The sequence below is a fragment of the Chenopodium quinoa genome, unplaced genomic scaffold, assembly GCF_001683475.1.
Source record: "Chenopodium quinoa cultivar QQ74 unplaced genomic scaffold, ASM168347v1, whole genome shotgun sequence".
Classification (NCBI taxonomy): domain Eukaryota; kingdom Viridiplantae; phylum Streptophyta; class Magnoliopsida; order Caryophyllales; family Amaranthaceae; genus Chenopodium; species Chenopodium quinoa.
Window position 1 is genome coordinate 2,401,286 of NW_018743391.1, and position 25,460 is coordinate 2,426,745.

Here is a 25,460-nt window from a genome sequence, read left to right on the forward strand (position 1 = left end):
TCATTCATGAGAAAGAATCTTTTATAGAAAAAAATCACTTATGAACACGTACGGCTTGATTAATGAATGAATCGTTCATAATTTGTTCAATAATACTTTAATTACTTTAATTATATAAATGAGCCAAATTTAAACAATTTTTAAGTTGGGTATAAATTAAAGCTTGGGTTCGACTTTGACTCCTTTACACCGTTATATAATATTTTATATAAATTTTACTCCCTAAGATGTATGAATTTGATCAAATAATAATAATAATAATAATAATAATAATAATAATACCTTAATCTTTTTGTTTATAATAATAATAATAATAATAATAATAATAATAATGTTGCTCCGTATAATGATGTCACTCTTGCGGATTTGCTTTCAAAACACCCTTCTTCTTCACCTCCTTCCTTGCCTGCTGATATTCCTATTGATCAACTTCATCTCGTTGCTTCCTCTGCTGTTGTTTTAGATCGGATTCAGAGTTTCCCGCGTGACACATCGTGTGGTAGGGATGGGTTACGTGCTCAACACCTTATGGATTGCTTGAGTGGTGCACCTGTGGCTGTCTCAGACGAGTTGGTTGACTCTATTATCGGGGTGGTTAATCTGTTTCTAGCTGGTAGATGTCCTATGTAACTAGGAGAGTATATTGCTAGTGCTCCTCTCACACCCCTTGTCAAGCCCGGTGGTGGAATTCGTCCTATAGCTGTGGGTACCGTTTGGCGGCGTCTGGTTTCGAAAGTCAGTGCTGTTATGGTTGGGCAGTCTTTGGGAAGTTACTTTGATGGTCTTCAATTTGGCGTTGGGGTTTCTTCAGGCGGTGAGGCCATTCTTCATGCTGTGAATCGATTACTTGAGGTTCGTGGATCTGATGTTGGTCTTTCAATGTTGTTGGTGGATATTCGTAATGCCTTCAATCTAGTTGATCGTGCGGTCATGTTACGTGAGGTCCGTCGTCGTTGTCCGGGTATTTCGCGGTGGGTTGAATTCTGCTACTCTAATCCAGCTAGATTGTATTATGGGGACCACACCTTATGGTCGTCTCAGGGGGTGCAGCAGGGTGATCCCCTTGGTCCTCTGCTTTTTGCTTTGGTTTTACAACCCTTGGTGTGTAAAATCAGAGATACTTTTGATGTATGTCTTCAGGCTTGGTATTTAGATGATGGCACTATTATTGGTGACACGTTGGTGGTGAGGAAGATTTTGCAGCTGATTATGGAGGAAGGGCCTCTTTTTGGGTTACATCTTAACGTGGACAAAACTGAAGTTTTCTGGCCTACAGAAGACCCCCGAAGCAGGCTTTTGGGTGTCTTTCCACCTAACATTGCTCGACCTTCGCGTGGTGTTAAGTTGCTTGGTGGTCCTGCTAGTTCTGATTCTGGTTTTAGTAGTGAGCTTGTGATGCATAGGGTGACCAAGATCATTGCGCTTATGGATAAGGTTGCTACGCTGGATGATCCTCAGTGTGAGCTATTGTTACTTAGGACTTGTACCGGAGTTTCTAAACTCTACTTTGCGTTGCGTACTTGTCCCCCTAGTACTTTTGAGGCGGCTCGGCGCACTTTTGACGAGGCTCTTCGATCTTCTTTGGAGCGTATTGTTACTGCTTCAGGACCTGGGTTTGGCGATTAGCAGTGGCGGCTTGCCACTTTACCATTTGCGTTTGGAGGGCTTGGTGTTTATTCTGCAGGTGATGTTCGGCATTATGCTTTTCTTGCTTCTCGGTTGCAGTCTACTGGGTTGCAAACAAAGCTTCTACGACATGCTGACATTGTTGGTCATGGTCGAGCTTTTGAAGATGCCTTGGGTTTGTTTAATGGCGTGGTGGAGTCTGATTTTTTAAGTAATCCTAGTGAGGTCGCTGCCCCAAAACTTATGAAGAAATTGGCAGATATATATTTCACGAAGATTACCGATTCTGCAGAATCCACCTTTTCATTATCCCCTCGTCTATCAGCATTGTGGAAATCTCAGCAGGGAGATCACACGTCTGCTTGGCTTCGGGCCGTTCTTATTTCAGGATTGGGTCAGACTATGAATGCAAAGACTTATCGATGTGTATTATGCTACCGATTGGGTGTTCCGTTGTTCTCTACCTCGATACCGTGCTCTGCTTGTTCGAGGGTTTTTCTAGGGAATATTTTTGGCGATCACGCGGTGTCGTGTGATGGTATCGTGGGTATTAAACATAGACATAATGTTGTTCGGGATACCCTAGTTGATGTTTGCTATCGTTCTGGGATTTCAGCAAGGAAATAGGTTGATATTGGGTTGTCTGGAGGGAACGGTGATGCCCTCAGACCTGCTGATGTGTTACTTTATTCTTGGAATCGTGGTCGCGATGTCTGTGTTGATTTGACAGGATCTTCTCCTTTGACACAGTCAAGGTTATATGACTTTATTCCTGGACGGGTTGTGGTTGATGCAGCTCAGCGGAAGCGGGATAAGTATGAGGCTCGTTGTCAGGCGATTGGATATGGGTTCATTCCCTTCTCCTTTTCTTCGTTTGGTGAATTAGAGAAGGAGGTTGTTGCGTTACTTAAGCGAATTCAGAGGTTCTCGACGACGCAAGACATTGGAGCACGTGATGCAGCTCATATTTTTACTAGGGTAGGCTTTGCTATAGCTAGAGGAGTGGGGGCCCAGATTGTATCTCGGCTTCCCACTAATTTATTGTAGGTTGTATAACTTTTTGTTTTTGAGATATAATAATAATAATAATAATAATAATAATAATAATAATAATAATAATAATAATAATAATAATAATAATAATAATATGTCGATTATTTTATAATGAGAAATTATATATATAACTAACATAATGATTATTTGCAATAAGCCAATAAGTAATCACTAATCATTATAGACTGTACATGCATGCATGCTTTCGAAACCGATCACTATAATTAAAACCATTAATTATAATTGAAATCATTAATGTAGCATAGAAGAGAATTGTTATCGAGTACAATTATGAGGAGAGGGTGTATAAGTGTATTGTGTAATTGATGTCCATTGGAATGTATGGATGGGTCTTGATGAGTAATAAACGTATACTTGTATGTTTCTTTTATCTTGTCCATCAAGTAGTGTCAAATATCAATCATTAGGGGTCTGTTCATAGTTACTTAATTTCAATTTTGTTCAGTTCAACTCCTAATTTCTCTTGCTCTCTTATAAAATATTCAGTTCAGTTCAGTTCAGCTCCAACCGGTTTAGTTCAGCTCCAATCAGTTCGGCTTAGTTCAGTAAATGTAAACAGGCCCTAGATCATAGCTAGAAAATATTGTCTAATAAAATAACTAATGTAAATTTAAGAAAAATTATACTTAGCAGGCATGTTCTCTTCAGCTTATTTTCAGTTTAGTTCAGTTTAGTTTAATTCATTTTCTAATTTTCTTCTCTCATAAAATATTCATTTCAGTCCAGTTCAGTAAATCAGAACATACCCTTAATTAGGCTACAATTTTTATTTTACTTTATTATTATTATTATTATTATTATTATTATTATTATTATTATTATTATTATTTTTTAACTGGTGTAAATGGTTACAAAGTTTTGGTATGACTCATGAAGATGCCAAAAATATAATTACTTGCATAATGCTAATTTCAACTATATAATTAAGAGCATTGAAGAGAACCATATATAATTTGTTTCAAATAAAGAAAAAAAAGGAAAAAAAAAAAGAGAGAGAGAGAGAATCCTAATTGATTTCACAACAAGGACATTGTAGCTAAACCCCTTCCCCCACTCTTCAAAATTGTCTAGCCCATTAAAGTGAGACGGGTTGACCAGTGAATGGTTTTGGCTCAATAATTATAAAGAAACAAAAAAATATTGGAGTCAATAATTATAATGGGGACTATATGCATATTTCTTGTGTCTTAGACAAAAAGAATCATAACTGTTCTAGATATTAGTTAACCGAACCGAAAAGGAAAATGGTATTAATAATGCTCCATACTCAATTTGGATGTAGAAATCAAGTTTAGAAAAACAACAAATTTCATTTCCTTTATTTTTTGAAGAACTCCAAATCTTGACGAAAGACTAGCAATAAAATGAAGTAATGACGTGCAAACTTTGATTGTACATTAATAAAAATTGGTACTTTTTTCGTCAACAAAATTATTGTCATCTTATTAGAATAAGACATTATAAACAGGTAGATAGTAGAATAGTGTAGACCTTTTAGATTTACTTAAAACTATTATACCTTAAAACCTTAGCTTGGTTCTTGTAGCTCCTGTTTGCAGAAGCTATTGCACTTCACAATGGCCTATTACTTGACAAATCTACGCTTCTATAACAATTTCGATCGGTACAAACCATACATATTTCTTTACTATATTTATTATTTTATAAAAAAAAAGACTAATAGGGCTGCAAATATGTAATTCTGCTAGGACACATGATAAATAACCATCAAAATATTGACCCTTTTTTAGGCAGTAAATTTTCAAATCTTCCGTGTACTTTCTATAAAAAAAAAATTTTAAAAAAAAAATTAATATATATTGTTATAAATGAGTTTACTTAGCTTAGCTTGATGTATACAATATACACTATGAACTCATTTTTTTTTTAACAAAAGGTGTCTATTGCTGTTGAAACTCTTATGTAAATTGATGAAAAATGTTCTCAATTGAAACACTTGATTATTCAAGCTAAGGAATATGTTTTGCATTTTGGGTTTAAGCAAATCATTGGACATTAGGTTGTAATATATTTAGGGCTACGCCCAAGTAATCTATGCTTCGTTTTATGCTAAACAAAATTATTCAAGAAAAAAAAAAAAAAAAAGTTATTTTGCATTGCTTGGATGTCAATGAAAATAGATTTTTTTTTTTTTTAAATAAGTCATCTACTAATGCAAGTGAATAAAACCCCCACATCAATGACAATGACAATGACAATTACTAAACCCTCCCATAGTCCCATGCATCTCCTTCCAAATCATTACTCTCTCCATCATCAACCTCCTCAACATCTAACCCATACATTTCCATTACTCCATCATCGATCTAAGGACATACACTTGTCATATGTTTTGCGATGATAGGTTTTCTCTATTATTCATATCAAATCCCTACTATAATGTATGCAGTCCGACCTATTATAAATTTATAAGCACAATAAATATATTTTCTAAAATAATGCATTGTATTAGTTTCTTGCTTGAATAATCAACAATAGCTGTTAGATTTAAGATATTATGTAGAGAATAATTAACTATCACATTAATAAACACATACTTTTTTTTGTTTCAGAATACTTGGTTTTACAAAAAATGCCTAAAAAAATAATGTATTGACATAATTTGATCAGACACACATGTATGTCAGCACATAAAATTGAACAGTAATATATGAAATAATACAATAATAAAAATTATAAAAAGTCGATATTATGAAATTATATATTCATATTAATTATAACGATATGCTACCTAATAATATTGATCCTTTTACATTAGTATAAATAAACAACTAATAAAGTTGTTAGATGAATAGTGCAAAAGATTAAACTGTGTCAATTATTCTGAAATTAGGGTGATAAACTGATAATTGTTAACTATGGAGTAGCTAGCTAGTAATCTTAATGTTTCCTCTTTGTTATGTTCATATTTTCATGGTACACGCCTAAATGTTAGTCAATACACATACATCTTTTGCCCATTTAAGACACTCGGTTTACCTTGGTTAATGCCAAAAAAATAAAGTTAACGGTGAAAATCCAGTCAGATCGAGGTAGTCTTTTACAACATTTTATCTTTTATTAGGTAGCTTTTACAACATTTTTTTATTAAGTATTTTTTCACCAATTATGGGGTTTTGACAAAAAAATAATAAATCTTTTAAAGTAAATTATTTGTAAGGATTTATATTATCATGATATTATCATTTATTTTGAAACGTGAAACAATAATGTTAAGTAGTTTAATTTTCTCTCTAAAAAGTGGTTAAGGTAATTCGCTTTTAGCCGATTGATATAATTGATTTTATTAACTAGTTTGACTTGCTGGTTATATTAGTTTATTTGACTAGCTAGTTGTAAATAGTTGATTATATAAAAGTGTTTGGTAAATAGTTGTTCATTATTAGTTGTTTCAGTATATCAAATACCCGAAAAACTAATTTTTCAATAAGCTATTTGCGAAAAGCTCTTCAAATGAGCTTTTTGAATAAGCAATTTACCAAACACCCAAATTAACTTTTTAAAATGATCAAACCTTTAATAGTGATCAATAAGCTAAAAGCTTTCTAAAAAGCTCTTTACCAAACAAAGTCTAAGTGTTTGATATTTGGCATTGACAACATTTTTTATAATTGAGAGGTTGACATAAAATTACAAGAGGGTGACACATGGAGCCTAAACTTTCCTAAGAACACCTTTCAAAATATTAATATAAAAAAATAAAGATATTTTTGACAGACTAATTTACTAAAGGTGACCAATAATATTTAATACGTGATTGGATGACTGATGAGGATCGTAAGATTTTATATAGACCACCGTCCAACGTACGTGATGAGAGTTCGTTTTGTCTTTTTTTATGGCTCGATTTTCAAAAGGTGGATAGGAGGGTATTTATTGTTTTCAATGGCATGCAATTTTGAGCTTATTTTCACATGCTGCTCAAACTAACCAACTAACACTAACCTATAAATTCTCAAAGCTATTGCTCCATAGTTTATAGTACCATAATAATTTTATAGATCAAGACCCTCAAAAATAGAATCCTCCCCGACTATGGGGAAAACAAAACCATCATCGATTTTTTTTATCTACATATTTTGCACAGTGATCTCTTTATCAGCTATATATGTTTGTGATAATTGTGACACCTCTCACCCACCTCCTTCACGACCATATCCTTATGGAAACTTCAATCCTCAATTACCATCTTCGGTGCCTCCCATAATTATGCCGTATCCTCAAAGCGTCTTCAAAGTTCTTGGCACACTAGGAACTCCTGGCACACCAGGAACACCGGGTACATCAGGAACTCCTAGGAATTATGCTGCACTAATAACTATTGGTACACCAGGTACTCCTGGTACACCAGGAACCCCAGGCACACCGGGTACTCCTCCTACCAATTCAGGCACCCCGGGAACACCTGGCACTCCTGGCACACCAGGAACGCCTGGCACACCAGGAACTCCCGGAACTCCTCCTAGCTATTATGGTCCGTTAGATACTCTTGGCACCCCAGGTACTCCTGGTACACCGGGAACCCCCGGCACACCGGGTACTCCTCCTACCAATTTTGGCACTCCCGGTACTCCTGGAACACCTGGCACACCAGGCACTCCTCCGAGTACTTATTTCACACAGGGAACTCCTGGAACACCAGGAACGCCTAGCACACCAGGTAATCCCGGAACTCCTCCTAGCTATTATGGTACGTTAGATACTCTTGGCACCCCAGGTACTCCTGGTACACCGGGAACCCCCGGCACACCGGGTACTCCTCCTACCAATTTTGGCACTCCCGGTACTCCTGGAACACCTGGCACACCAGGCACTCCTCCGAGTACTTATTTCACACAGGGAACTCCTGGAACACCAGGAACGCCTGGCACACCAGGTACTTCCGGAACTCCTCCTAGCTATTATGGTACGTTAGATACTCTTGGCACCCCAGGTACTCCTGGTACACCAGGAACCCCCGGCACACCGGGTACTCCTCCTACCAATTCTGGTACCCCGGGAACTTCTGGCACACCAGGAACCCCCGGAACACCTGGCACTCCTCTGAGTACTTATTTCACACAAGGAACTCTTGGGCCACCTAGAACCCTTGGCACACAAGGCACCCTTGGGAGAAGTAGATTTTACTTTCATGGTGAAGGTTACGCTCCTTTTGGAATTAGCAAAGAAGGTGACATGTATCTTGGAGGAGAAAATGCTCCTCCAAGAATAAGTAGGGGAGGTGATGGGTCTTCTCCATAAAGAGGCGAATGTGGTGGTGGTGGTGCCAAGAACAGGTTGATGGATTATAGAGTCCACCATGTAGGGGTGGTAGTGACGGCGATGTCTTGAAAGTAACTTCATCATCACCTATTACTCAATTAGTACTCCACAAACTAAGGCTATGCTTGGCTTTGCTAAGAGGTTGGGTGCATATTTGGTTTTCTATGGAAATGTGAGTTGTCAAGAGCTAAATTAAAGGCAGCTTTATGTCTATGCACATTGACAAGGCCCTCATTCTGATAGCTCTCACCATCCTTGCAACTTATGTATTTTCTAATTTGTGTTATCATTGAATTAAATTTGAAGAAAAATGTATTGTACGTGTTAAGATATTGTAATTTTTTTTCTATGTTAGTCGAGTTTTGTTATTGGTGTTGCTTGGATTATAATTTAATTTGCTACAAAATTAAATGGTTGCATAACTTGCATTCTTTTTCCGTTGTTAATGTGTATGAGCTAGCTTCAAGTATATACTAAAGGCTAATAAAATTGAGACGTTATATATATATATATATATATATATATATATATATATATATATATATATATATATATATATATATATATATATATATATATATATATATATTATATTGGTCATATTTATCCCTTCCCAGTTCCTATTGTACTATCATATTTAACTTAAATATCATTTCAAAATTGTTGAATTACATACAAATAAGTTATTGTAAATCTTTATAAATTTTGGTAAAATCGTGTATTATACATTTGTACGGGACTTAAGCTTGTGATAGATTAACCTTAAAGCTCCAAAATGTATTCCTTAGAAAATGATTAAAGTCTAGAAGTTTTATATTTTTATTGTGAGAAATTTTCTTTAAGGGCATCCCGTACAACCGAATTAAAGCCCACATCAATATAATGCATGGCAAATTAGCATTATCTAGATCTCTGTATCTATCAGACCATTACTCTCTCATAAAATCTACCCATCTATCTTCATTATACTCCATAATCTGACCAACACTTTCGCTACGTACGTAGCGTCAGATCCATTCCCCTTATCGTAGCACCAATTAACTATGTATTTTTGGTAGAGATTAGTGAAGTGGCGGTTCTTGAACCTTTTACAACAAGGATGACTAATTAAGCGTCTAAGCCAATTACCATCTACGTTATCAATATGTAAATAAAATAAAAATAAAAATAAAAAAAGTATATAACGGAAAAGCACAAGGTTCAATTTTTTTGCATTGTAAAAAAAAAAAAAAAAGATACTCAAAAAATAAATTTAATAAGTATTCAATGTAACTATTATCTAATACCTCCAGGGACGAAAGGCCTGAAAAATTCATCTTTATAAGTATAATACGTGAAAACTATAACAAATAATATATAACGTATGACCCGAGGCATCGCCCGGCCTAAACACTAGTTTTGACATTATAAAAGGAGTATGTATTTTATTTTTTTTTAACGGAAAAAAGGAGTATGTATTTAAGGCAATACATTTTTTAAATTTATAACTTCAGAAAATTAGGGGGGATGGGACTCCTAAGAGCATCAATATGAAGAGTCTCTTGGATTCAATTACTTGACCACATGCTATGTGCTACGAAAGTTGTTAATCAATTACGAGTATTCATTTTGGTGTAAAGACAATCATAAATGACAAATAATGTACACGCGATATATTCTTTTTAAACAATTGTATTGTGTTGACTGTTGACTAATGTTCGTGTGAACTATATCATGTAGGTCTACATGTCTTGTTGTGCCATGCCAACAAACCCCTTAATAGACTTTTATATTTTTGGTAAATTGTTCAAAAATAAAGGCCCAACACGGTCCTCCTGTTATGCTCCATACCAAATGTTACCTATGTTTCATAGGAAGCACTTCTTGACGTGCCTAAACGATCTTATTAGTCCAACTATGGCGATTTCAAGAGTTTTATTTTTATTAAAGTTATGGTTAATTAGATTGAGCGAAAACTTTTAGCTAATTTATGCTTGTGTATAGTCTCATATGAATAAAATCTAGCAGGATAGAAAAATGACAGTTTTATTTTTGTAAACTGAATAGTAAAGCTTGGGTTTTGTAATTGATAATTGTTATAATACTTTCAATATATATTCTATTTTTTATCACAAATGGGGTGGTGGCGCAGTTGGCTAGCGCGTAGGTCTCATAGCTATGTTGAGTGATCCTGAGGTCGAGAGTTCGAGCCTCTCTCACCCCAATTACATTTTTTTTTTTTTAATTTATTTAGTTTTGTACCATTTAACTTTTAGCCTATAAAATTCTGATTTTGGTATTGCATTATTACCCTCCTCGCTACTACACTGTTTCAATTGAGTAATTTGCATCTAGTTGTGTTCAATTCGCGGATTTTTTTTCAATTAATGGTGAGTGACAAATTGGTATTTAACTTAACATCAAGTGATCATTAGCCCTTTTTAGAGCTAGAGTTGGCGCGTATTGCTATGCTCAACATGAATTACAAGCTGCTAGTTTATATGCTCTACTGAAATAGAGCATGAATTGATGGTATTTATCATTCTTACTGCCTTTACTGGCAATGCTTTTGGTGCACATGACTGCTTTGCCTTGCTTTATGCTTAGACTAGTGTGTCTACAGGCTTTGATTCTACCGGTGCATGTAATGTGTGCGTACAAATATCAAGTGGAGAACAAAACAAAACAAAATCAGTAACCGCGGTTCAACATGTAAGGATCGATCTGAAGCCTATTTGTGTGGCCTCCAGTTGCTGTAAACTAACTAGCATAGGGTCTCTAACAATGAAGTCCCTGCTGTCTACTGAGGATTTAAGAATTTTCCTTTTGTTCATGAAGAGGACTACTGAAATAGAGCATGAAGCCTAACAGTTGCAGGGTAATACTCTGACATGCAGAAGAAAACTCTACCAGATACACGAAAAGCCACAGCTCAGTGTTTATGTATTACATACAGCTGAGGTACATTAAAACTTGGAACAGCTGCAAATCTGAAGGTAAATGTTACATGGGAGCTCATGTAAGAGCTACTGTGAGAATAGATTGGAGTTGCGAAGGGCCAGGACTGTGCTTATCGTCTTCACATTCTGCAAGTGCTTGCATGACTGATTCCATGGTTGGCCTTTTGATTTTATCATTCTCCACACAAGAAAGTCCAGCCTCAATCATCATAGCAGCCTCAATCCCATGAATAATCTCAATTCTCCCATCCTGTTTCGATATTTCCTTCCAATTTAGGGTCTACAAAGGCATCTTCCCATGAATTATCTCCATTCTCCATTCTGTTTGTATGGTCTTATATTACTATTAAAAAAATTAATAAAAAAATTGCTAAAATTAATTAAATTACCAAAATTCTTCAAGTCCACAAAAAAAGGAAAAATGTTACAACTATCATTCATACTCCACATAACATTTACAATCAATACAAAAACGGAAACAAATCAATAATTTTTTTACGAATAATTCAGATAACACTCGTGCATAGATAAGGATGAACATGAATATCGAGTCATAGAGTGCCAGGAAGGTGCATTAGCATTTCGTCTTCACATTCTGCAAGAGCTTGCGCTACTGATTCCATGGTTGGCCTTTTGTTTCTATCATCCTCCACACAAGAAAGTCCAACCTCGATCATTATAGCAGCCTGATTCCTGCTGAAACGCCCTTCCAATCTTGGATCCACCAAGTCTTCTACCCATGAATCTTCTCCATTCTGAATTTTCCTTTTAGCCAACCGAACAAATTTTACCATTTCTGGTATTTCCTCTATGCCATATTGTTCATCATCTACTACCCAACTCGATAGTCTTATACCCCTTACAAGCTCTAGGATCACGACTCCATAACTGTAGACATCGACTTTTGCAGTAATGGGAAGATTGATTGCCCATTCAGGAGCCATATAACCTTTTGTGCCTCTTATCCTAGTCAGCTCTGATGAACCATGACCCCCTCTTTGACTTAACTTTGCAAGGCCGAAGTCTGAAATTTTTGGCTCGAAATTCTCATCTAGTAGTATATTTTCAGGTTTGACATCACAATGAATAACCCATTCTAAGCACTCATGGTGAAGGTAAGCTAAGCCTTTAGCTGTGCCTAACGCGACTTTGAACCTCTCTTTCCAACCAAAAACAGTTCTGGCCAAGAACAGGTGTCTGTCCAATGAACCATTTTCTACAAACTCATATACTAAGAGTCTATGTTTTCTTTCGGAACAAAAACCCCACATTCGTGCGAGGTTCATATGATTAATTTTACCAATTGTGCTCACTTCAGCCCAAAATTCTTCCTCTCCTTGGACCACATTTTCTAGTTTCTTCACAGCAACTACTCTGTCATCTCCTAGAACACCCTTGTAAACGGTACCAAATCCTCCTTTTCCTAGAACTTCCTTAAAGTTAACCGTTGCTTTCTTGAGCTCGCTGTAGCTGAAGCTTCGGAACTGATTTGAAATGGCACGATATCCATCTTCCATAGAAGCTGAAAGACCATGCTTCCTAAAAAGAAACCACCACCCTATTACTAAAAGGACTACTTCAATTGCACCAATGACAGTAGCAAATGAGTACAGATAAACCCACTTGAATCTTTGATTGGTTATGTCATATGTGTTTGGCAGTACTACTATTTTACTTCCACAAACAAGATGAGACACATTCAGGATTGCAGGTTCTGATGTCTGTGCACCTCTTGGTAATCGAAGATATAAGCTACCTGGAAAAGTAACCACCCTGACTCCATTGAAAAGGGAACTTTTTGTGAAGCATATTCCTTCACCAGTTAGTCGGTAGCTAAATGCTTGACAACGGCAATCTTCCAAGCAAAGTTGCCTACAAAATTCATAAGAAGCAGGTTTAGTGTAGTTGAGATCAAACCCATAGTAATCGAGGTGGGAGATCTCAACAAACTCAGAGTCAGAGCAACTTCTATGAAATTTCGGCCTGCACCCTTTGCTCCAGTCACTTATATCAGTGGGTTCATAGCTAGGCGGACAACTACATTTTGGCTCCGGTGTATATTCACAAATTCCATTTCTACCACAAAGACCGTGAATATCACATGGTTTTGAAACTGCTTGCCAGGTTATATTCCAAAAACCAGACGATTCATTTAAGCTGTAAATCCTCAAATTCCCATCGAAATCCATTGTTAATCGTCTCTTGATCCCAGAACCTACATCTAAAGAGCTAAACTGTAGTTGATCACTTGCAGAAAAGGTGCCCTTATCATCAAGCATGCCAATCCTACTACTGTTATAAGTTGTTCTACCATTTTGAAACGGATCAAAAGCAATATTAGGCCAGTAAATGCTAGAAATTTCAGGTCCATCATAAATCATTCTAAGCACATTATCATTATCAAAAAAGAAACTAAAATACCCGGAACCAAACATCCGAGGACCTATCCTAGACAACAATCTTTTGTTCTTAGTAAACAGTTGATGAGGAAGCAAAGTATCAGTAGGAAAATCAAAGCTTTGCCAAAGAATATTACCACTATTATCCTTAAGAACAAGGTTCCCTGTGTTGAGAAGTTCTGCTGTTTCCGCAGTTGTTGACGTCGTATTTGTTTCCCAAGCAGTTGAACCATCATAATCTGTCAACAACAGTACACCATTTTTCTTCAGAGTTAGCCTAGAGCCACGCCGGTTAACCGGCTTGTCTCGGTTGGCCACCCAAACAACAGTTCTTTCCTTTGAATTGGTAAACCAGATTGAGAAGTAATAAGCATTGGTTCCGAAACTCGAAAATCCACAGCTGAAGGTTCTGTCAGGGGAAATGAGGAGACCATCATCAGTATCTTTGACAGCTAAAGAAGAACCTCTTGACAGATGATTTCTGGCTAAAACTACTGATGCAAAAGAACTGAAAACAAAGAGAAGGAAGAGATTTCTTTGGTTACTGTTTCTCATTGTTTGGTAATTGAATTCTGATCCATTCCTTTGGCTGCTTTCTATATATAGTAACTTTGTATACAACCAGCCAAACACCAATCAAATTTGACTTTTTTTTCTTCCTTTTTCTGACAGGGGTAGCCAGGTTTGACTTTTTAAGAAAATACTAAGTACATATATAAAGCAGTTGAAATGGCAATTTACCAATATTATTATGCTATTTTTAGAAAGTTAAATTAAAAATTTTATGCCGGCCTAAGGAGTTCAGGCTTTATTTGGTTTATGATAATGACACAAATAATTGATTAAGAAAACATTAACTGAATGCAGCCTAAGAAAATTACAACTTGGGATTAAATTTATAGCAAGTCTAAATATGCTCATAATTAATTTTATTGATAAAGTAGGAGAGCAATATTGAATTTCTGATTAAAATCAAAGTATAAATTACAGATATGGTCATATAATATTGCAAGTGGTATTGGAGATTTGGAAGTGGTTGCAAGTTGTTCCTAAATAGAAGTATATATCAACTAGGCAACAATTTCACAAAAATATTTAGGCCATGTTTAGTAATTGGCTTTTTAATGGCTTTTTGGTTAGCTTTTGGCTTTTGGCTTTTTTATGTGGTCAAACAGCCAAAAAATGTGTTTGGTAATTGGCTTTTTAGTCAGCGAAAAAGCTGACTTTTAAGCCAAAATGAAAAAGGTGCTTTGAGTAGCTTTTTTGTTGGCTTTTGGCTTGTTGACCCACAAATTATCTAATAACCAGCCAACAACCAACAATTAATTTACCAACCACTTTTATAAACAGCCAATTTCAAAAGCCATTATAAACAGCTAAACATTCCAGCTAGTCAAACAAGCCAAGTGAACCAGTCAACCGCCAACAGCCATTTGCCAAACAAGGCCTTAATCTGCTAATTTATTTTTCTTATTGTTTTGGCTGTTACTTCACATTATATTGTCAGAACATAAATCTATAATTGCCTATGATATAAACAGCCCTATGGGCCAAGTATTGTAAGCATTTAATAAATTTTCTTCAATTGTATTTCATAAATTTCAGCAACAAAATAACATGTTGATAGTACTTGTAATATTGTTATCTAATTAAACTTAATACGAAGCATCAATAAACGCACAATGTTTTGTTGGTATCAATAGAATTCTTTGTTGGTATTAAGATAGTACCATCTAAATACAATTTTATACCGAGAAATGCTCTCTCTATTTCTACTTTTAGCTTCTGATAATTAACCTATAGAATCATGTTGATCATTCTTAATGGAAAACTGGGAAATTGATTTTGGCACACCCTTTATTGATTTTAGCACACCCGTATGTGAGAAGAGCATAGAAAATTGTGCTCTCACATAGGGTTGTACCAAAATCAATTGGGGGTGTGCCAAAATCATTTCCCGGAAAACTGAGAGTGAAATGTTGGACTGTCTTGACTCTTGAGCAACTGTTTATACTTATTGTAGGTTTCTTGTGCATAATCAGTTTTTTGGTATATAAGGAGCCTCAACATGACTTTACCAATATTCCGTCAAAAAACAATGACTATCAATTATGGTAGTTGACATCCATGATCCACATAATAGCTCTTACAATATCAACCCAATCATTTTTTTTTTTTGGGATGTTTATATATATAAAGTGTTAATAAATTGTTCTCATCTAGTAACATGAATATATTATAACTAAATATGACAGCAACCACAGCAAAAAGTCAGAGCAGCAGCCACCAGAAACCTTGGGCTACAGTCCAGAAGTAGTTTTCATGAAAATAAAACAGCTACCTGAGCTGATAATGAATTCAGCACAACAGACACCAAAAAAAAAAAAAATCTTGATTGAAAATCTCTTCTGAATATTTAATTTGATTTTTCGATTTTTCTAATTAGGGGTTCTTGTAATTTTCTGTATATCTGTTCTAGATTGTCACACACTAGTGTTCAAAAACAAGGTCCTACAAAGATCACATGTTTATCTTCTAATAAGCACAGTGAGACACATCAAACATACATTAAAGAGTAAGCTCTATGGTTTTAAAAATCTACCATGATCAATTGCATACATGTGGACACAATTAAAACACGGAACGACAACTACAAGACTGTCAAAAACATCAAGATATATGTGCTTTCATGTACTCGTACCCCAAAATTGTTACAAAAGATAGGCAGAAATGGATTGCAACTCTTCTGTCAAAAATCATTTCATACAAGTAATCTGTCCACAATTATTTCCTCCGTTAGTCAGCAAGTCGCGTCGTTTGTTTGGGTAAGTTAACGCTGGGAGAGAAGTTACAGAAACAGCCCTACCCAATGGCAATATATTTACAAAAAATGCCACCTGATGTGCCAAACAAGCCAATCAGGCTGATGGACTTGTATTTCCTCCAATTTTCTTTTATAGCATTGACAATATGCACATAAAGCAAGCTTATTCTTAATCAAATACGTAGTATATATGAGTTAATTATGTTCATTGACACCTTCAGAATCCACAAAGGCAATTAAGAGATTACTCAAAGCATCATCACTGATAAAAAAAGGGGAATAAAAAAGAAGTAATTGCTCAAAATGCTCACCAAGATGGCAACTGTTTGACTTCATTTGAAGTGCTGGACTAGGAATGTTTTGAGTGTTTGCAACGAAACCACAGCCATCTGGAGACTCGGAGAGCAAGAGTGAAACCTCAGACACAAAAACATTTCATCTCCTCTTCTGAAAATTCAGATAAAGTGGGATCAACTATCTCCAGAAACCTACCATCTTGACCAAGTTTCCGAGCTCAATCCACCAATTCCTTGCCAACTTTCAGACACTGCGCGACACACCCCACTGTCCTTGCCATTTCTCATAAACTGTGGAATCCTCCTACCACTAATAACTTCAAGGGGAAGAACCCCAAATGCATAAACATCTCCCTTGGAAGTCAAACGTTCCAGTAAACATGTATTTCGGATCAATATAACCTATGTTTTTGGAAATATTCTGTCATAGCATCTGATGTATAGTCAGTAAATACATGTGCAATCCCAAAATCCAACAACTTTAGAATTGAAACTATTGTCAAGAAGTACATTTGCTAGGCCTAAGGTCGCGATGCAACAAAAAAAAAAAGCATTAACACATTCAAGACCACAAGCAATGCCAAGATATATAGAAGCTCTCATAGACCAATTTAACTGGAATTTTTATCATCTAATAATACAGCTAAGCTTCTGCCTTCCACAATCTCGTACACCATGACTATATGATCATCTTCAGCTATTCAACAACCACATTCGGATGCCTAATCTCAGTCATAATGATGACCAATACCCTTAACTCTATACACATCCTCGTATCCGCGTTACGTGGCATAAATACCTTAACTGCCACCACAGTCCCATTTTCTCAAGTGTCCTTGTAGCTAGTTGAAAGTTCACCTATGCCTAATTTTGTGGTAAAATTGTTTTATCTTATGCAACTCTTTTAAGGAAATTTTTCTCAAGTTTACTTTTATAGCTAGTTGAAAGTTCACCTATGCCATTTTCTCAAGTGTCCTTATAGCTAGTTGAAAATTTTCTTGCATAATTCCAATGTTTTGTCTTAAGTTTAAAATTTTTATTGTTGTACTCCGTACGAGATAGTGCCGACACCGTTAAGGATTAGTCGCTAGGTTACAGTATGCAGCATTGCAGCTAATCATTGGTTAAATAGGATGTCGGCTTAATACCCATGTCGGCCTTTTACTCAGCCACGTGGAAAGCTGATTTAGGCCATGTAGGCACCTGCTGCCTACAAGGTCGGTCTACCACCTATTGATAGGTGACACTAGCTTGGTTATCTTCCTATAAATACCCAATGATATTTTAAACTTTTACCAACCCTTAAGGATTTACGGTACCGGAGCTCACCCGGAATCATTGTTATTCTTATTGATTACAATTACAAACCCTCTTTGACTTATAATCCCAACAAGGCAACAACACTTCATAATAACCTATTAACAAGACTAAATATGAAAAATCATTGTAATTTTAATACCCAGATATAAAATTTGAATTAGAAATGGTTAATTTATAATGGGTTGTGAGAAAACTGCGTAAAACCAGACGAAATTTGAAGTAAAAAAAGGATTACAAGATGAGAGTAGAAATCAGACAAATATAGTTTAAACTATTGAAAGAAATTAATTCTGCAAAAGAATTAGGTTCAACAAATTAAAGATTGGATAATGCTAGATAATGTACCTGGAAATTTGGAGTGGTGTTAATTGGGAGAAAGAAAATTGATTAAGGCGATAAACTACTGTAATTAATTTATTAGATGTTCATTACAGGGTTACGACTTTACGACTTGAAGTCTTGGAAGAACGATGAATTGACTTGAAGTCTTTTGTTCTTGACTACTCACTTTTGATTTATGTAGCCAACTCACTTATCGAAGGGCTTTGAGTGATTTTCATTTAAAATAATTTTAGTTTGATTCGGGTGGGGGAGTGGTGGGTGGCTGGTTTGGTTTGGTTCAAGTGGGTGGGGGTGGGGGTGGGGGAGGGGGAGTGGTGGATGGTTAGGGTTCGATTTAAATGGGGGAGTGACGGGTGGTTATGGTTTGGTTCAAGTGACCACATAAGACGGATTTTTTTTAATAATTACCGTTAAATGGTAATGATACTCAAACAAATCTTCAAATAATGGTACTCTAATTGTTTTTAAAAAAAACATAAATGGTAGATATTCACAAAAAAGTGTAAAGTAAAACCTAGTTCACTTTGGCCATGTTTGGTAATTGGCTTTTTGGTTAGCTTTTGGCTTTTGGCTTTTTTAAGTGCTCAAACAGCCAAAAAAATGTGTTTGGTAATTGGCTTTTTAGTCAGCAAAAAAGATGGCTTTTAAGCCAAAATGAAAAAGCTGCTTTGAGTAGCTTTTTTGTTGGCTTTTGGCTTGTTAGCCCACAAATTATCTAATAAACAGCCAACAACCAACAATTAATTACCAAACAGCCAGCTAAACAGTCAATTTCAAAAGCCATTATAAACAGCTAAACATTCCAGCTAGTCAAACAAGCCAAGTGAACCAGCCAACAGCCAACCGCCAACAGCCATTTGCCAAACAAGGCCAAATACCTTATTTTTATTGAAATGAAATTATATTCCGTAAAAACTAAGCTGAAATTATTTTTACTTACTTGAAATCAACAAAAAAAAGTACGAGTTCCAAAAGTAAAAATTTGCAACACGGTTTACTTCATCTTTTTTTTTTTTTTTTGACAACTACTTCATCTTATTTTTGCTGAAACACAATTTATTATTTTTTTAAAAAAAAAATCATTTAGGAACAAAAAGAATACAATTTTTTTCTTTTTTATAAGAAAAGGGAGTATGTGTATTCTGCCTAGACCTGGAAAACGAGTCGTTCGGATCGAGTAAAGGTCGGGTCAATTTGAGTCGAGTCAGTTTCGAGTCGGTCGGGTTGGGTAAATTCAGGTTCGGGTCAATGATTATTCGAGTCGGGTATCGGGTCAACACTCCGGATCGAGTTCGGGTCGAGTCAATCTCTGGGTCCAAATGTCGAGTCAAATTCGGGTCAGGTCAATCTTCAAGTACAGTTGTCGAGTCAAGTTATGGTCAGGTCATGTCTTAGTCGAAACTTTGGGTCAAGGCATCAAACTCAAATAGTTAAATTTATTATTGTTATTGTTATCATTAATATTGTTTTTAATAAGAAATATAAATCTATGTGTTAACATCATTGTTATTATTTCCAAGAGTTATTATAATATTATTGTTTCATATATATAATCACTATCATTGATTTATGAGTCAAAAATTCAAATTAGCTCGAGCTTGTTCTCTTAATGACTTCACCTTATAAAAATAAGTTTAAGGTCTAATAACTTTAAATAAGTTCATATTAGTTCAGATAAGTTACTATAAGCTTATAAGATCTAATATGTTTAATAAGGTCAATAAGTTCTAATAAGTTAAAACACCATCTAATAAGTTTTAATCAAGTCCAATAATAAGATTCAATAAGTTTTAATAAGTTCAATAAAGTCTAAATAAGGTCTAATAAGTTTCTGATAAGTCAAGTGCAGGTCCAATAACATGAATAGATTACACTGTACGTTAAAATTTGAAAAGAATTTAAATGTAACACTCAAAAAAAGAAGAGTAATAGTAGTAATAAGAATAACAAATTCTGATAAGTGTTTATTAGGAAAAAGTAATTAAGCCTTAAATTAGTTAAATAAGTTATTTTGAGTATTTGTTAATTTTAAAGTCGGGTCATTTCGGGTGTAGTTCGGGTCGCTTCGGGTTTCGGATCTGTTCGGGTTAAGATTGGGTCGGGTCAATTCAGATATCAGGTTCAGGTCAATTTAGGTCGGAGTATCGGGTCAAGTTCGAGTTAACTCCACTTCGGGTCGGGTAGGGTCAGCTTCGTGTTCGGGTCAATTTTGGGTTGATGTTTTCGGATCATTCGGGTCGGATCAGGATTGCTAGCTCTAATTATTTCTGCCAATCAAATAATCCTACATTGCAGGGTTGCAGCAATACAAGATCTTTCACAATCTCTCCACAAGTAAACCATGATGTCGGTGGTCAGTGAATGTTTATGTTTGACCCTCCCCAATTTTCCTTTAACACCTTCATTAATCATAGTTATCTAATACTAATCATATAATCAACTTAAATCCAACCATCCATTCCAACTAATCTCAACACGTGTAACCATCCATTCAATTCAACAACTCACTTCACCTCAATAATAAAATCCTCCTTACACTCTCCCACTACTCACTTCCACTTCTCTTACCTTCTTCACTTCTCCAAAGCGTCGGCAATTCGGCCTCTCTTCCTCACCATTTTTCGACACTTTTGCTTATTCATTTTTCAAGCGACGAAAACAAATTCTGAGCTCCGATCTTCAGCTGCAATGCAAAAGGTATTACATTTTCATCAATTAGTTCGTTTCCACCTTTAATTCTTTTTATTTTGTGAATGTTTCGTGGGTTTAGATTTTTTAATTAAATTTTTAGATCTCAATTTCATGTTCTTTGTAGATCGATTCATTTTCTTTTGCTATATTATTGCTGAATTTAGTTTTGTCACAATTACTAAATATAGTAACTGTATATTGAATATAGAATTTTTGGGTGTTTAGTTGTTGGGTAAAATTATGTTGTTTTCTTGTTCAATTTCTTATTTTGATGATTTGTTCTTGGTGATTTCAATGTTTTTGCTGATTTTGCTGTGAATTTGATTTGTTGGGTTTCAGTGAAATTTAGGGTTTTGGGTTGAAGGTGTGATAGGTAAAAATGATGGGACGTTCTCCTCTTTTGAGGACTGGAAGTTTGAGGCCCGAAAACTTGGGTCAACATGCTTTAGCTATGATTGGAAATGTGTGTTTTAGTATCTTTGTTGTTGGGGTTTTGATTTTCACCATAATTGCTGCCACTTACGAACCCGAGGATCCCCTTTTCCATCCATCTGATAAGATCTCTACATTCCTTACATCGAACTCGAATGCCACGTTCGAGTCTGATAATACTGTCTTAAAGACTGGGGAGGATTTCATGGCGGCGAATCAGACTGCTTTTAACACTTTTATAAACATTACTGATGTAGCTGATAATGCTGAATTCGCATCTAATACTGGTACTGATTGTGGCGGTGAGGTTGGTAAAGCGATTGATTGTAAGGACCCGGAAGTTTTTCATACTATGATGAGAGCTGCTATTGAGAAGTTTAAGGATATCCATTTCTATCGATTTGGGAAGCCGGTCCGTGGTTCGGATGATAATAATTGTGATATGGCGTGGCGGTTTAGGCCTAAAGAGGGGAAGACTGCATCGCTTTATAAGGATTATCGGAGATTTGTGATCTCTAAGGCTGAGAATTGCTCTTTGAGTGTGACTGATATTGGTGAGTATCACAGTGGAGTTAATGCGAGGAAGAGGAAGCCAAAGAAACAAGCTGTCTTTGAGAAAGAAGGCCAACAAGGTGAAGTTGGTGCTTTGCCGGTTGTTGGGGAGATGGTAAATGATAGTCTTCCTGTTGTTGAATCAGAAGCAGCATTTAAGAATGGCAAATACTTGTACTATGCTGGGGGTGGAGATCGTTGTAAGAGCATGAATCACTACCTTTGGAGTTTCTTGTGTGCGCTTGGGGAAGCTCAGTATTTGAACCGTACTTTGATCATGGACCTGAGCATATGCTTATCATCTATGTACACAAAGACAGGTCAAAATGAGGAAGGGAAAGATTTTCGATTCTATTTTGATTTTGAGCATCTTAAAGAGGAAGCCTCAGTATTGGACCAACTCCAGTTTTGGACTGACTGGAATAAGTGGCAGAGGAAAGATAGACTGAGTCTTCATCTTGTTGAAGATTTTAGGATTACTCCAATGAAACTCAAGGATCTGAAGGATACTTTAGTCATCAGAAAGTTCGGTACCGTTGAGCCGGATAATTACTGGTACCGAGTGTGTGAAGGAGAGGCAGAATCTGTTATCCAGAGGCCGTGGCACATGTTGTGGAAGTCTAGAAGGTTGATGGACATTGTTTCTGCAATCGCATCAAAGCTAAACTGGGACTATGACTCTGTTCATATTGTGAGAGGAGAGAAAACAATGAACAAAGAGCTCTGGCCTAACCTTGACAGGGACACCTCACCTGGCTCTCTTCTTACTACACTGAAGGACAAGATTGATGAAGGAAGAAACCTCTATATTGCAACAAATGAGCCTGACAAGTCATTCTTTGACCCATTGAAAGACAAGTACACAACCCATTTTCTCGATGAATACAAGGATCTTTGGGCAGAAAACAGTGAGTGGTCTTCTGAGACCACTAAACTCAACAATGGGGCTCCTGTTGAATTTGATGGCTACATGAGGATATCAGTTGACACAGAGGTTTTCTTGAGGGGAAAAAAGCAGCTCGAGACTTTCAATGACCTCACTAGTGATTGCAAAGATGGGGTAAACACTTGCAGCACTTCCTCTAGTTAGTTATAATATAGTGCTCTCTGTTATTGTCAAATTGATTCTGTTATCTTAGAAAGTCTCATTTGTTTAATTCATACCCTCTTGATTCTATCTGCTTCCACTTGTTATGGTAAAATACCTTATCCCAAAGGCGAGGATATTAATTACAGAGCATGAGTCAGCAGGCTATAAATTATATGTAGGATTAGTTCCGAGAAAAGACCATAGTTTTGTTGTATTCGTCACTCCTAATTTGTTGTATTTATCATTTCCCAATTTGGTTTCTGGCTCACAATTACCTTTTCCTGCTGTTTAGCAGCTATATGTTATAGCTCTTTGGGTTTTTTGTAGATTGATTAAGTTTTCAAATCTCAACTTTATCCTGTACATGAAGCAATCGCCTAAAGAAAAGAGGTTAATGTTGATTGATCTTCATTAGCATTGTTTGGTTGTTCTTCAAACCGACCAAAATTTACGAGCACATCGTTTTTTCTTTGTGGATGGAACTATGATGCAAGATGCAACCCTGCCCCCCCCCCCCCCCCCTCAAAAAAAAAAAAAAAAAGAAAAAGAAAAAAAGTCATTGCAATAGCAATACATATGATTATGTAACTAAACATTGATTTTTGTGGTTAAATGAGGATTGAAACTTTGGCTAAAACTGATAGAACTTGGATACTCGATCACATTGTAGGGTATGTACACTTTTATTCAGTTAAATGTTTTTAACAGCTTATCAAATTTTGAAAATGGAATTGACAAATAAATTTAATCAAAACCCCTATTTCAAACTTACCTGACCTGAAAGGCTGAAACAAGTTCAACCATCCTGTCTAGCATAAAATTAGCTTAAATTTGCTTAGCATCATGATATCGCTCTTTTCTTGTTTTAAGGTAACTGAAAGTCTTAAACATGGAAATTTCCAAAAGGCTACTTGCTTTATAGATCGTTACTCAAGTACTGTAACGATATGACATATAGCTTGGACACTCACTAGATTTATTAATACTGTATTAAGTAGGAAAACTATGAAGGACAATGGTTTCAATAGTAAAGCCAGGGCCAAACCGTAACAAGACGCCCCAGTCCAACCCCTCTCCCGTAGTAGCATTGTATTCTTTCAATGATTGCTTCCTCATCTCATCCATTACGAAAATTACAGTTGCACCAAAAATGTTTACAAACTCACCAAGGACGTGCCAACTGCGAAGCAGTGTAAGTTTGTTGGCCTGGAGCCCAAGTTTTGATTGCACTTGGCCTAGAACTCCAGGTCCTCCAGGATGACTGATCCAAAATATGGAGTTCCAGTAATTGATCCCAATAGGGTCAAAGGCCGTAATTAAGGCCTTCTCAATGTTGTTAGATATTATTTCTGAGAGATTTGGCCAATTTTGTATGGTTAGTCCAGCTTCTCGCAGGTGCCCCTCAAGTGCCCCTTCTGAGTCCGGCAAAGGCGGCAATATTGTCTGGGCTGTCGACACCAGCTGATAGATAGGTTGATGCTTGTTGGAAAAATACGACGAGTGAACACCTATGATCACAGCCCCTGCTCCATCTCCAAAGAAGGCTTGAGCTACCAAAGAGTCCATGTCAGTCTCTGAAGGTCCACGAAACAACATGACAGTGTTCTCGGAGCACACAACAAGCACGCGAGCTCCAGGGTTGTTCTCTGCAAGGTCTTTGGCTAGGCGAAGAGACGTTCCACCAGCATGGCAACCCTGTTGGGTAGCATGTAACGCTTTACTGAAGGATTAAGGCCAAAAAGCTTTGTGAGATGGTAATCACTCCCGGGTACGGTATGCTAACGATCGAGGTGGTGCAGAATATAACTTGGGTTGCCCCCACTCTTCTATGGCCTTTACGGCTGCCTCTTTCCCGAGTTTCGTAAGCACCGTAGCTTGGATCGCTTCGCGAGCATTTAACGAAGATGCGTTGTAGTCACACATTTGTGGATCTTCTTTCAAGATCTCCTCACTTATGTGCATGTAACGCTTCTTGATCATTGATTTCTCACCTAAATACATAAAATCGTGTTATTAATAGCCTTGTTTATGGGACTTGTTATTCATCGCCCGCAAATCTCTACATAAAGCCCACATTTTATAATTTTTTGACAAATTTGCCCTTTTTATAATTTTAACGGAAGATAAATTTTTCGCACTAAAAAAATGTGGAGCAGCACCGGATCGCCGAGGATCACCGGAGAATCGCCGTCGTCATCGGAAAACGAGGTTCGTAACGCATCGTAAGAACGGGTCCATTCAGTCAGAGACTTGATGATACGTATGAGACGCATAGGGTAGATGTGCGTAAGGGTCGAGATGGTAGGTTTGTTAGTAGATCTATAAAAATTCTAATCACGTAAGATCTTGTTGAATTTGTGTCATTATTATATACATTCTAGATACTAGTTTTAATATCAAGTGTAATGGAGCATGACTTTTAACCATATGAAAATGGAGATATACTCCATATACGAAGGGGCTGCTCTTTTCAGCTTATTTTAAGTTTTGTTTAATTCAGCTTCAATCAGTTCAGTTCGTAATTTTCTACTCTCATAAATATTCTGTTCAGTTTAAATCCAATCAGTTCAGTACAGTAAATCAGAACAGGCC

The 25,460-nt window shown here is 36.3% G+C and overlaps 2 protein-coding genes, 1 non-coding gene and 2 pseudogenes across 3 annotated transcripts; 3 read left to right on the forward strand and 2 right to left on the reverse strand.

Annotated features, from left to right (window-relative positions):
• The first annotated feature begins 6,471 nt into the window (after positions 1-6,471).
• Positions 6,472-8,433, forward strand: LOC110738543 (annotated as a pseudogene).
• A 1,666-nt stretch (positions 8,434-10,099) lies between these two features.
• On the forward strand, positions 10,100-10,186 carry TRNAM-CAU. Its single transcript is given in 2 exon segments — positions 10,100-10,137; positions 10,151-10,186. It is a non-coding gene; the product is annotated as a tRNA-Met (tRNA).
• A 650-nt stretch (positions 10,187-10,836) lies between these two features.
• On the reverse strand, positions 10,837-14,147 carry LOC110738743 (putative receptor protein kinase ZmPK1). The gene has a single exon (XM_021919166.1). It carries the CDS (start codon positions 13,874-13,876, stop codon positions 11,474-11,476), a length of 2,403 nt encoding a protein of 800 aa, XP_021774858.1. The 5' UTR covers positions 13,877-14,147; the 3' UTR covers positions 10,837-11,473.
• A 6,444-nt stretch (positions 14,148-20,591) lies between these two features.
• Positions 20,592-23,175, forward strand: LOC110738745. Its single transcript, XM_021919167.1, has 2 exons — positions 20,592-20,800; positions 21,134-23,175. The coding sequence occupies exon 2, from the start codon at positions 21,174-21,176 to the stop codon at positions 22,866-22,868; it is 1,695 nt and encodes a 564-aa protein (XP_021774859.1). The 5' UTR covers positions 20,592-20,800; positions 21,134-21,173; the 3' UTR covers positions 22,869-23,175.
• Positions 23,176-23,377: 202 nt separating this feature from the next.
• On the reverse strand, positions 23,378-24,854 carry LOC110738746 (annotated as a pseudogene).
• Between the last annotated feature and the right edge of the window lie 606 nt (positions 24,855-25,460).